Genomic DNA, 14923 nt, shown 5'->3' with positions numbered 1-14923 from the left:
AGTATTCCTGTCACACCAAAAGGCAATGGACATGACCTCCTAAAAGGAGGACCCATTGAAAAGGGTCCTAAACTTATGAGCCTGCACCTTCAATCTTGCCCTGAGCATGATCAAATCCACCTTGAAACCTGAGCCTGGGGCGGGCCACTCTGTCCGAAGGATCACCGCTCCCACCAGGTGGAAACCCAGACATGTATGGGCCAGACCTGTAACTGCCTGGATACTGCTGGACTCAAAACCATCTGTAGAATGGTTTGGGCGGTCTGAGGATGGTTGCCCCCAGGCACCCGCATACCCTGCGCCAGAGGGAAAAGGAGACGAGAAACTAGTCACCTGGTCGGCAAACCCAGCCCTCCTGGGGATAAACCCCTTGGGCAACGCTAAACAGGCAACTCTAGACCAGGCTGAAAAGAACAGGAACCAGGAACCTGAGCATGCAGGAAAACCAGTCCAATATTGATGCCAGTATTAACAAGCTGTACATCACTAATCCCAGTAGGAAGAGACAATCGAAACAACTCAAAAAAACAAGTCCTGCATCAAGGCTGCTTCAACCAACAGCACCACCTAGTTTGCTGGGATTAGTGACAGGCGGTCGGAAGTCCCTACCTGAAGGCAAACCAGAAGGTTTTTAAGAAATCCTGGCCAATTCGACCCTAGATTGTGCCAAGCAAGGGATAAATCACCAAAAGGCTCAGAGCTGGAGACAAAACTCCTAACTGGCTTCTCTTGCCTACTGTAAGTAGATGACGAATCTCTCTTACGACAGGAAGAAGATTGCTAGGAAGGCTAGGATGTCTTGACTTGAGACTCCCTGTGAACAAAGTTTACATGAAGTAGCCTCACTGCAAGTATGACAAAATGGGCAAGCATTATGGGGGTTCCGGTCTCCAAAGAAATGGGAACCACTTGCGCCATACCCTGTCATAATCCCACCTGAAACATACTAACAAACAACAGCTAAAAAATTGTAAATAAGTACAGAAAGTTTTGAACAAAAATAACTCAAAACTTTCAGGCAAGCAACAGAAACGAAGAAAAACAATGTAAATGAAGCTAGCAAAAAGGAAAAAGCCAAAAACAAACTGAGCAAAAAAACATGACTGAGAAAGTTAAGAAGTGGCTGAAAGGCAAGAAAATGAGAGAACTCATCTGAAACACATTAGCCCACTGAAGGTCTTAAAGGAAAGAGGAAGGGAGATCACTCTATGTTCCTGTTGTAATGGCTCATGGAATCGTAGGGAGGGTAGGATTATTTGAATCTTTTGTTTTTGGGATACAAAGTTGGGTAAAGCTATTAACTCTCGATTACTCAATCAATTTTACAAATATCAACATCAATATCAATATCAACTGGTGTATTGTGATCACATCTATGATGTCACTAACTATATTGATTATTTCTAAAATATTTGTCCTGAAGAATCTTTACGATTCTTACTGTGCCTGATTTTACAGACTTTTAGATAGGTCATTAATGATAGATGTCAATGGTTCCATGTTTCTACGCATTCCACCATATTTTCCTGTCTCAGAGATTCCTCTGCAAACCAGGGCAATGCTAGTTTGATGTTGATGCAAATCTCAATCTGAATATTTTCATTATCTGTCAATTTTGTTAAGATTTTGGTATTATACATGATTGTCTCATTGTGACAGTTCTCATGAAAGACACCATTTTGAAAAGATTTTGAAAGATGGTGACATAGTTCATAGCATACAACTGCCGCTAGGGGGAATACGTCCCCCAATCAGAAAACTGGGATTGGTAATATCAGATATTTCCAAAGGTTGTGACAATAGGCTGAAACTGCAACTGTTTCACGTTCAGCCATGATAATCGAGACTATAATGTACACACCTGATAGACAGCTGTCTAAATGCTACCAATAGCCCACAGCTTACAGTGATTGTGCTGCGATTGGGTTGATAACCGGGTTAAATGGTACAACTTCCCACGCACACATCATGTTATTCAAGCGAGGACAGACCACATCAAGATTCTTCACAGATCTGTTGTAATGAGGTCTAGAAACTTTATTTCGGCTGTTTAATTAAAACATTACCACAGATAGCCATATAAAGAAATTTTTAAAGTCTGCAGGGATATTTAAGTATTGAAAATGTCTTTTCCACCTATAACGATGACAAGTGTTGATAGACAAAATCTATTTCGTGAAACAGTATTCTGATCAAAATGAAGCCCTCAAAACCCTATAGGGAGATATTATGAAGGACAAAGCCAAAGAATTAGAACTTTATAAATATCACCTTTTTTCTAGTACAACTCTCTTTTTAAGTAAATGAAAAATGTGCGTATAAGGGATTAGAACTTTCCTTTTTACAGGAGATAAAATAGTATGCTTCATTGATCTCAAAATGGTAAAGATGGATTTTGAACATATGTAGCATCCTATGGCATATCACGGATTTACAATTCAGACACATTGAGATTTTAGCCATTTATGAAGTTTTATAGTTTGAATCATATTCTTGTAAAACATGTCTGCTGAAATTTGGATATTGACAAAATAATATTTCAAGACAATGATATTGATGTACCATGCCAGTTAGTAAAGTCAAGTCTGTTTATTTGATAGACTGCTCTGATAAATAGAGTTGAAGAGGGATACATTTATAAAAATGATCTGACATGTCCCAATTATTTCTAAAGTACACAAAATCACAAATGACACATACAATGTACCTGCACTCCTAAGCCCAAGATGAGGAAAAGATTTCAAATCTCTGCAGAGTCCATCCCAGAGATTTTAACCAATATAGACAATGTATACTTTACAGAGATTTAACATTCTGAAAATTAAATATCAGCAGACTGAACGTAGAAAAAACCTCAGATTTAATGATGTATAAGGACAAATTCAGATTAAAATAATAATAATTTAACAGAAAAATAACAAAGATTACAAAAAGAAAACCTGAAATAGCTTGTAATGAATATCTGATATATAAGTACATTTATTTTCTAAATGTCAATAACAAGATTTTAAAGGTACAAGCTTTTACTTGTCAGATCTATTTCAACTATCTGTGAAACACTTTGTACTAGAAGTGCAAGGAGCCTCGAAGTGTGGCTTTATCCCGTGTGTCTGGCAGCTGGTGTGAACATCCAGACAGAAACATGTATAGCTACCAGAAAGTTAGTAATATCATATTGATGAAGATTCTCTGTGGTTTCTCTTTATTGATTTCCATTGTTGAGTTTAAGAATATTATGAGGATTACAATCAACAACAAGGAAATACCAACATGTCAACATCATGATAATCTAAACTCATATCATTGAAACCTGGGACAAAAAATAAAGGACAAGGAGAATAAGACCAGGTGTTCTGGAAGAGTAAGCATTGATGTTATTGCTATACTGCTTCCAAAGTCAGGTAAGTCGGCGGATTTTGCTTCATCGATGACACCTGTCACGTAAAAATTTGTCAATCCAATAAGTAAAAGTAATGTCACGCTCCCAAATGAGAACATGGTCTACAACAACGGAACCAACAAGCAGACTAACATACATCAAACACAGTCAATTTCATCATGTAGATTCATACCACACAAAGAAATAAAAAAGAAATTTCTCAAATGATAACAGTGTAATTGAAATGTGATTACTAGCCTCTATTTGCTCAAATATCAATTACAAGCAATTTTCTCAGTAGACAAAAGTTAATGAAATTTTCCTCAGATGTAAGAGCTATCAGAATATTTATTTACAACCTGTTTTAGATTACTGATAGATAAACAAGGACCTTAAATCTTTGAAAATTTACTTTTTAATGATTTCTAGCTATAGAAACAGCAATGGAAATTTTTTTCCATTAGCATTATAATAAGGATTTTTCCAATCCAGGATTTTTCCAAAGCAGGTTAATTTAACTGCAAACAAATTTCAGTCATTTACCTTTTTTGAACAGAAAATTAGGTATTTACATGTAGACTATCTAACAGCTCTACATGAATATATTTGTATTTTCTTCTCATTTTTTTTATAAACACACATTTAGAAAGTGATATAAATGTTTCTACAGCCTACTAGTAGTAAACTACTTGTCAATATAATTGCTATAGACAACAATAAAATACAGTCAAACTTTGATGTTTCAAATTCATGGACAACCAAAAAAAATTTGATACATTAAGAATTTGAGTCACGTGTGGTAGGATATATTGACGTTTTCATGTTCATAGACATATACAGTTGATTACATTTCTACCTGAACAAACACAACAAATACAAAAACACAAGTTTAAATGAATAGATGCATTTTCATTCATGAAAAAAACAACTTTAAATAGTAATCAACTAGAAATTGAGAAATCGATCCTTCATGTCACATGGTAAATGTATTTTACAGGCTGATTTTAAATGAAACAACATGCAGCATTAAAGTGGTCTTCACGTGTTACAGTAATTATTTCAAGACTGATACATAAACATTAAAGGCACAAATGAATTTTAAAGAGAGTAAAATTAATATCATAATGCATTCTGTCCAGAAACGAGAGCACTAACATCACACATCTTCAGTCGTAGAAATTACAAGTGTTAGCCGATATTCTGATGATGGCTAGCCTGGACAATCGGAGAATGCATGACAGACAGATCAATCACTATGTTTCTTATGCTTTTGAGTTTAAAAGTAAAAAGAGATGCTTTGGGAATGAGTGAAACCATCATACAAGTGATAGGATTTCCTCCGATTGTTTTTAAATTCCGTAAATTAGACTTAACTAAATGCCATTACCACAATGGTGGTTGTGAACATCACATGACATCCCATTCATCTTTGATTAAATATCATGGCTTACAAGTTAGCAGTTAAATTTTAATCTGTGTCCAGTCATCAATTATCCTCATAACACAAAGCTAATGAGAGCAGGCTATCGAAATTCCATTGTCAGATTGAAATGTGTGAAATTTTGCCACTGGGTGAAAATACCTGTACAGTGCAGGTAAATGTTTTGCTTGAATCATGAGGTGTTAATGAGTATGTTATATCTTATGGTACATGAAAAACTTTGATACACTGAAAAGTTCATTTCATTTCAGTAATAATTACCATAACTTTAGTATGGATCGAGAGCCCCGCCCTCTGTGGGGTACTCCATAAAGGTTATTAGAGGAAGGGAGATCACTCTATGTTCCTGCCGTGATGGCTCATGGATTGTAGGGAGTGTGGGATTATTTGAATCTTTTGTTGTTGGGATACAAAGATGGGTGTAGGTACTGTATTTGCATACTAAAGTTATGGTAAGTATTACTTCATGAAAATTGGTTTTACATGAAAAAAACCTCAAATTTATAAAACTTTGATTTGTAAGGGGGCAACTTAGTAGTAATATGTAGGAATAAAAGTTGGGGCCGAACAAAAACTTTGATATATAGATGAATTCAAATAATCAAAGTTTGATTCATAGAAGTTTGACTGTACTACATTTTTCCTTTTAAGTTTTTGAGATAGAAATAGGTCATTCGGGGTCATTTTCTTTTGAACTTTACCAATTTGGTATCAGTTAGTTTATTTCATTTCTATTTCCAATTACTTTACATTATCAGCTTTTTAGTAAGAAAATATAATACATATACTAAAATCTAATATGTCATAGCAGACACTCCTGTGATGGCATTAAAATTGCTTCTATTTCAGGAGTTTCAAAATATATCCCCATTGTCAAATGCAGATTATCCATTGTACCATCTGCACATCCCCTGAATGTTTGATTAAGTTCAGACTAAATAGTACTACAGTTTAAATCATATTCCAAGAAACCAATAAAAAAGGCATATATATCATCGAAATAAAAAAAAAAGTGAAAGAGAAAGAAAAAAAATCTGAAAAAAAACCCCACTATGTGATTTATAGGACCAGTATGAAAAGAAAGAAACTGTGCAATGAAAATCTATCTTTATTGGTCAAAGCAATTAAGGGATGACCTGATAACCTCACAACCATTAATGACAACAGTGTATGTGAAATTTGATTACTAACCTCCATTTGCTCAAATATCAATTACAAGCAATTTTCTCCGAAGACAAAAGTTTATGAAATTTTCCTCACATGTAAGTTTGTACATGTGATTTGATTGATTTAATAGTGAACAATGCTATGCCCTAGATCTCATTAGCCATTTACATCTATTAGATTAATTACCTCTCTGTTAATATTGTATTCCTTGATCAATGAATCTTTGAATCAAGTAATTTTCTAAATCAAGCAAAATACTACCCCCCTTGCTCTTCCACTTTTTTTCAATTTCCTTTTTATTTCCAAGATCAATTTGTCTCAATTTATCGCAAATATTATCTTTCATTCAATATGCATTCCTTTACACAAAAGAGCTCAGCACCAGTAAAACATGGATTATAATTTAGACTGATTAATTGATATCTTCTTTAATGTGACATTTTGAAAGTTAATAAGGACATATAGGCATTCACGCAATTTAAATTCAGTTTGAATGAAAGATGATGATATCAGATATCAAGGGAGGTAATTCTAACTTATAGGTGTAAGGTACCATACAACCTTAAAGAGCAAATTATAGGTATAATGGGTAAATCAGCACTGTCAAAACCAAATCACAAATTATAGAAAAAAATAATTTTAAAACAAGAGGCCTAGTGGCCTTGACAGTCACCTGAGATAAGCAATATTGATTATAGTAAGCCAATGTCTATACATGCATACCATAAAAACTGCCATCCTATACTGATCATTCTTATATAGTTAACGTTATGCTCAAAAATGTACTCTCCCCAGCAAGAAATTTGAGACTCATTATGATAATCAAAGCACCTTAAGATGCTTCCATTTGATTCTACCATATCTTGGTCTTGAGAAGAAGATTTTTGAAATCCAAGTCATTTTGAACACTTTTGGCCCCACCTGTCAGGTCCCTGGGGGTGGGGACTGTATTATTAACAATTTCAATTCATCTTATGCCAGAGAAAATATCCTTAATTTTAATGCATATCACACCAACAAATTGTATAAGGCACCTTTTATCTCAAAGGGTGACAACTCTACCACAAATCATAGGAATAACACGCAAGGTTGCACTTATATCCTTAAATCTAATGTGATACATCAACTACAGCAAATTCAGTGAGGTAGCATTAACCTTGAAGGGAACTCTATCACAAATCACAAGTATAATTGTTGGATGACATATGCCCTTAACTCTCTAACAAATCACATGTATTGTGAGAAAGACAGTACTTAACCTTAACAAATAACCAGACAAATATTGTTTCTCTTTAATCCATATCTACACCTATCAGATAGAATAAATTCAGTTTACTTACAAAAACCATTCTGAAGGGAAATTGTGTTTGTGCAATATCTATCACAATGAATTTCACTAGTTCTTTCAAAGACATTTTGAAGTGCAAGACACCACCTTTTTTCTCCTCCTTTTTCCCTCCTGCTATTTCTATAGCAACAATCTGTTATGGTAAATAATTTGTTTATGAAGTTATCTTAAAGTGCATCACCTGATGGCCATCAGATAATTATGACATCAGCAAAATCTATTTCACTGATTTATGTAACAACAACAAAAAAAGGTAAATTTAAAGAATTTAATCATAGAACTTTTGCAAAACAAGGGTACTTACTGCAATCAAAAGATTAATCAACATTCCTACACCAAATAACCTTCAATTACAGATATACAAAACATCTGAAATTTTCCATTTAGAACAACAGCAGTTCTTCTGTCTAACAGAGTCTATTCTAAATTGACTCCCAACCAGTTTAAATATTTACAAAATAATTTGATTTCCAATCCCCTGGAAAGTACACTGTTATTAAGTATACAAATAATAGACATTTATTTCCCACAAATGGGATCGATACTGTTTCAGGTCATAAACATTAATCAAATCTACATAACTCTTGAATTTAATAACACCTCAGAGATATCTTTTTAAAGAATATTCCTGATCCAGATTTTTATGACAAAATGAAGTGGTGCAATTGTATTGAATTTGAATGGTTTCATATTCAACATGGGACTTCTCGCTCTTATACTTTAGCAGAAAACAAAATTTCAGTTGTCGTCTAGAGGCCTATTGTTACATCATACACATATTATATATATATAACAGACTTACTCCCAACATCATATCATAATATGAAAGGAACCGATTTGAGAGTGATATTTATATTCAAAGTAGCTATAAAATTCTTTCAAACGTCTGCATTTAGGAAGATGAAACTCAGGATTTATGAGAGAAAACTAGATAAATATCCCTATTAGAAAATGTTCACTTACTTAGTCCAATGACTTGAAATCTAACAAGAGGCCCGTGGGCCTTATCAGTCACCTGATGTCTTCAAGTCTTTGAACAGTTTTAGAATCTGTCCATCAGTCCCAACATTGGGGTAGACAGAACATATATGCATACTTACAAAATGTTTATTGTCTCTAAGTTTAAAGGTTTAGTTTTCAATCAAACTGAATTCTGATAACACTCTCAGTTGTTGTTGTTTAACCTATTTTACCCTTGTGACCTTGAATAAAGGTAAAGATCATTCATTTGAAGAAACATTCAAGGTCAAGGTTATTCATTTAAACAAACATGAAAGCCCTTAATCCCAGCATGGTTCAGGCACAATATCAGCACCCTGGGTCTTTTGGTTATTGAGAAGAAGTTGTTAAAACTTTTCAACCTATTTCACCCTTGTGACCTTTAAAAAGGGTAAATGTCATTTATTGATACAAACTTAGTTGCTCTTCATCACAGCATGCTACAGGCCCAGTATTAGCACCCTGGGTCTTTTGGTTATTGAAAAGTTGTTTAAAGGTTTCATTATATCTATGACCTTGAAAGTGGATCAAGGTAATTTATTTCAACACATTTTGTAGCTCTTCAACCCAGCATGCTACAGGCCTAATATCAGAATTCTCAGCCTTTTGGTTATGAAGAAGTCGAAATGTTAATAGTTTACGGTGCTCGACGGATGCCATTGCCAGAGCTGTCGGACAAAAGATGATCCCAATATGTCACTTGAGACTTCCATATGTATATTTTTGATTGAAGACCAATGAGATTACAATACATACGTAATCATGTATTGTAATCTCCGTGGTCTTCAATAAAGAATATACATATTCAGATCAGTATGATGAAAAGATATGGTGTCATTCAACATACTTCCAAGATGTACGAAAACAAATTAATTTTGTATATAAGAAGACAATATTGCTATATTGCTTCCAAAGTCAGAAAAAAGACGAGTTTCAAACAAAAATGCAGTTACACAATTAAATAAATGACCATTTATCAACAGAATAAAACGGCTACTACCATTGTTAATGTATTCATCTGCATAGTTCTATTTTTGATGTAAAAATGAAAATGGCTGATAAACAGATCGTAAATATGTTACAACACAACTGCATATAAGTATACACAGCGAGATGTTGTACAAGCTGAATCCATTTGATAGGCTGTCAGGTGTGTGAGGCTTCTCCAGTCATAAATGTTCTGTTTTTGGGAACCTATTTCCTCGAAAGTTTGAAGACCAACAACGTTATATCCTGCGTCGGGAAGAAGGCCATAAATTTCTTGGTGTGTGTTTGTCGATAAAAAACCACAAAAAATCCCAAGTATTGATCATTTTTGTGTCACATAAAGCAAAATAATAATTTAAAGGTTATGGAGGACTGTAAGGTGTTTCATTGAAAGCTGGTCACAAATGCCCACATTTGGAAGTGAAATATTGATTTGTACACAAAGGTGCACATACAAATACACTAAAATGACAATTGAATTGTTTGATTCAATAGAATGTTTGCTGATGTTTCAATCAATTTCACTAAACAACTGAATGATATACAGACACATCTTTACTTCTTATTTAAGTTTTTGAAAAGACATTGATGTCAACCCTGTTTAACAGCTAAAGATAATACTTTCGTAAATTCAAGAAAATTTTTATAATTTATCTACCACAAAAACAAAACCAGGATTTTTTTTTCATTTTGGGTCATCTTGAGGCAAGGTCTCCTTAAAGTCGACGGTGGTTACTAAACTGAACAACATACAGAAAGCCCATTGCATGCAAACCAAAACAATAAGTGTAAAGTGTTATGCCCAAGCATGCATCCATGTCAGTACAGACCAGTCCCTTTCTCACCTGAGAAATACAAACAGCCAATGGCATGGAGCATTAAATCATACATCTCTTCACCTGAGGTTGTGTATGCCAATGCCCTGACCAACTGATTTATTTGTCTTTTTGTGGTGAAAGTTCAAAGTTCATTATAGATTTATTACCTATTACACAAGAGAAATTGTGAACAGGAAACAGTAAAGAAAATCTACAAGAAAAACTACTTTTCTGTTTGTTAAAGGGATATTCCGACAAGTAAGGATTTCATAGGATGCTTTGAAGAAAATCATCTAGTTATGTTCGTACGGAAATTGTACACCTCAATTTACGATTAAAACCAACATATGATATTCAATTTGCAGATATTCTTTATTGATCTAGTTAGATTAGTTGAGAGATGTTTACGCAGCAGCCCTGATTGCATCATAACAGTTTGTGTTGTTGTAAGCCAAACAGATTTAAATATCTGTATAAAAATGATAAAATCAAGAGAAAATAAGTCTATCAAGTAATAAATACTGCAATACTAAGAGAAATTTTAGTGAACAGCGTACACACTTGAGTATAAACCCAATACTCAGCATACAATCTATGATCCAGTGATCTTTCCGATTTCCTGAAGTGCTATATTAAGAGGTTTTGGCTGGGAGTTTTCCCATCAATTTCTCCTGTACAAACTGACCACTGGAGAGATATTTCAATGTTAACAATAGTTTTAAAGCAGTAGAAAATGGGTTCATAAAAGACCTAGAAAAGCCTTGAGTATAGAATAACTTTTCATGGACATATTATTTAGGATCAACCTGAAAGATGATAAAGGTTCAAAATTACTGTATCTAAATCATCAACCGTAAAGAGTTCAATTAGAATACCAGTAAGAAAGCCCAATACATTTTATATCCAGTCCAAACAAAATCAGTTAAAGAACGAGATATGAGATATCCCAGGACACAACTAGGACATTGAAAAAAAAAAATGTAGGCACAACTAAGACACTGAAAAAGGCAATAATTCTTTCAAAGATTATTTCATCAAGACATCACTCAAAATATATCACAATGATAAACCCTAAACAAGTATCAAAGAGATTGATCAAAGACTAGGTGAGATCTCCAGACATATTAGATCACAACAGATGGTCAGTGATGTATGGATGGACAACATCATTACATTAGATGGTCTGTCAACATTTGTGACAGGCGTATGAAAAATTGGCGGACATCTCTGTAATTGACAAAAGCAAGAACTAGCAGAAAATTGCCTCCGATATGGAAATAGACTAGAAATTTTACAGTCATTTGGGTTCGTTTATAAGTCTGGCTCACATCTCTTGTACACAGCTATAGCTGGTCATTTGACGACTGGATCCATTGCAGTTAACCCCGCCTGAATTGTCACTTTATACTTAACTTAATAACACCAAGATAGAAGTATTCCTTGCAACACCAATCTGTTTTGTTTGCTTTTAAATTTGATCTATACTCGGAGAATAATCTGACATAAAAAAACACATTTTTGACAAAGTTGTGGTCGAAGTTATCACTTTTTCAAAAACATTATAGAAGCTGTTTATCTTCGAACTTCTATTATATATAAAAAAAAGTGATTATTTTCTAGTCAATACAACCAAGGTGTCTGTTAATAAGCCCATCTCCTGACTTTGAGCCAGAAAAAAAAGATGAAATACAAATGTTATGTTACCCTCAACAACACAACAAAAATGTCCATATCTTATGTCCAATGTGGTCAATTCATTCCTTTGAAGACAGAAATAACATTTTTATTCTGTAATAAGCCAACCCATGGATATTTCTGGTTTGTAAAATTATAAAACAAGAAAATGTTAATAAAATATGAATGCCCCTACTGCTTTGTCATACAGAATGAAAAGAACTAGTACCACTGGAACAAGACTTGAAGAATGCCAAAGGCCAACAGGTCCTCCTTCAGATCCTTCTGTAAATCAGATTACAACCCGTTCAGTAGAGTAGGACCCTTGAAGGGGCTGTCAATAGGTGAAAGCGAAAGGGTTCACTAACCTGAATGTTTCTGAGGATTGAACACTGACTTATGAGTACTGCCTCAACAAGCAGCTTCAGGTGACAGACAGAACATTCTCTCTAACTTGTGATGACAAGTCCTTCTATTCCGGCCTAGCTGCATGAAGAGCTAGATTCCCATCATGGATGGTATAATCAAAGGATTTAAGCTCTGGTAATCAGTCACCCAAATTGCAGCCCAAGAAATCCAGGAACATGAGTAGAAGTATTCTCCTCCACTATAAGGGTCTGAGTGGTAGCCAAAACAGAAGACACAATAGCAGGCAGTGCTTTATACCTTCATGGAACAGGCTGAGAAGATACCACAGAACTAAGCAATTGTGGAAGAGATGCATATTAAATCTACAGTAATTATCACTAAAATGAAAATCATGTCCATAAAAATTCCTTTTTAAGTTATTTTTAAAAAGAAGCATTATTTTCTTTTTAACATCATTACATGTTTTGCGAGCATTTTGAATTGATCACATCATTTTTGAAAATGATGTTTTCTTTTCCTTTTGTTTCTTAATGCATCCAACTCACAAGGAGATTAGCAGTTTTATTTCTAGAAATAAATGAGTTCATGTGATCAATTAATTTCTAGTAGTTTTATTTCTGCTGATGTACTAAATCTCCTGTTTCACCTGTACTTCCAAAGTGTGTTCCTGTTTATTTAAACATAAAGCACTAAAGTATCTCTAGCCAAGCTCTCCCAATGGGGATGTAAAGTCACTTACTTGCTCTGTAAACGGACATTTAGAGAAATCTTAATCTCCAGCTAGATGTTCATATTCTTGCATCGGAAAAATGTCAGTACAAACAAGTTGTCTTATGAGAGCACTTTTGATATTATTTCATGAAATATGTGTCTGCAAATATGAAATCCTACCCTGAGAGACCAGTCGAATCAACATGTCAGTCAAAAAAAACATATATACATATAGTAAATTTTGTATAAAAAAAGTCTACATCAGCAAAAAGCTACTGTGTGAATCATGCTTTTAACTTTGTGTGGTAAAGTAACATTAAATTTATGTAATAAAGTGCCTAATTATTTGGACGTTGAGAAGAAAATTTTTCGAGTTAAAGAATCGCTTGGATCCTTCTGGCCCCGCCCTTATGTCCCTGGGGATCAGCAAGGGTCAATATGTACATACCATCAAACCTGGTAAGTATTACATCATGAAAATTGATTTTACATGAAAAACTCAAATCGAACTACATTGTTTGAAGCATGGAGTTAAAATGTGTATGGTAATCCAGGAGACATATTCAGACACTTTGAGTTGAGATTTGGATAAGTTGAAATATTTTCCATGGTCCTTTGAATTTCAAAAGAACTAATTAAGACAATAACAATTATCTTAGCCAAATATACACGATCTAGAATAACAGAGTATTAATAATTATCGTGATTTCATGTCAAGTTTGACTTGTTGTTTAAACCAATCAGATGCCCTGGCCGCCATCTTGATCAACAAAACTAGAGCCTTTAAGATGTCAGCCTGTAATGGCTGTCTTATTTACAAATCAGACAGAAGTTGATTTCATACCTACAGATTCCTTCATAAACTTCTGTGAAGATTCAGCAGAATCCATGGGAAATTTTTTCATGAAATATTTACGACAGTTTCACAGCATGAAACAATGGAAGACTCAATGAAAAAAATCCCCAGAAAGCAATGTCACCTATGCCAGCTTTATGTAGGATGAAAACTGATTGTAGTTTCAACTGTGACACAGGATCCAAATGCTTATGTATTATTGGACAGCCTGATTAAATATTCATGAGTTAAATTAGATGATTCCTATAAAAGATACTGTCTGGACACTTATCTCTTCACCAGCTGTGACAATAAACATATAAATCCAAGCAAGGGTCACACTCCAGGCTGACACAATATCAAGGAAATACAGATAAACCCTCCAAAATTTGATAACAAGACTTAACGATTATCCAAAATTACAATTAAACTATAAATCGAAACACTGAATTATCTTATTAATGTTTGACACACCACTTCATATAAATTTTGTGAGATCTGCCAAATGAAACATTTGAATACTAAAACAGAATGTTTTTCTTAGACTTAATTTTAGCCTGTTATGTATAATACTGGTCAAAGATCCTTGCATAACTTACTCTTTTTACAATTAAAATAAATCAAAAGTATTTCAGTGTAATTTACAGGGCTAAACCATTCTGATCTCAAAATTTGAACAGTCTAACAATATGAACATTAATATGCACTTACATTCAACTGTTGCTTAGTGGTTCTTTAGAAGAAGATCATTATATATTTTTTATACAATCAATTGATATTGACTGTGTGTTAATAGTAAGGGTATCTAAGTGAATTAAGTGTTTGATAAATTTGACCACTTTTAACCTTCAACAAAACTCAAGGCTATTTTTTTTTTTTTTAAAAACCTGAGCAACATCTCAATACTTTTTCTACCACGTATGTGTATCATTTGGCAATATTTGCTTACGATAGTCATTTACAGCTACCAACAGCTTTTAACATCAATGTGAATAGTGACCACCTCGAGCCATTAATGTGATGATAACATTTTTATCAAAAATTATATGTACAATTTCACAATATGTTGGAGTGATTTGGATTATAAGTGAAACAGGACTAGAAAGGGTTCAAAGTATCACTGGGCTGAAAATTACTGCTTCTGTTGAAAAAATCACATGTTCAAACTACCCACCTATTCGAACTGACCGTATGC

At 34.0% G+C, this 14923-nt stretch overlaps 1 protein-coding gene across 1 annotated transcript in view; it reads right to left on the bottom strand.

Annotated features, from left to right (window-relative positions):
- Positions 1-550: 550 nt before the first annotated feature.
- Positions 551-14923, bottom strand: part of LOC132563600 (uncharacterized) — a 49249-nt gene continuing 34876 nt past the window's right edge. Inside the window, exon 8 of the mRNA XM_060228341.1 lies at positions 551-609. Within this exon, the coding sequence (XP_060084324.1) occupies positions 551-609 (59 nt within the window). The remainder of the gene's footprint in view (positions 610-14923) is intronic.

This window comes from Ylistrum balloti, unplaced genomic scaffold, assembly GCF_031769215.1.
Source record: "Ylistrum balloti isolate Yb309-2 unplaced genomic scaffold, AGI_CSIRO_Ybal_v1 Utg371784, whole genome shotgun sequence".
In the NCBI taxonomy this organism is placed as follows: Eukaryota; Metazoa; Mollusca; class Bivalvia; order Pectinida; family Pectinidae; genus Ylistrum; species Ylistrum balloti.
Note: the sequence above shows the minus strand (reverse complement) of the source record. Positions and strands in the feature narration are given on the sequence as shown.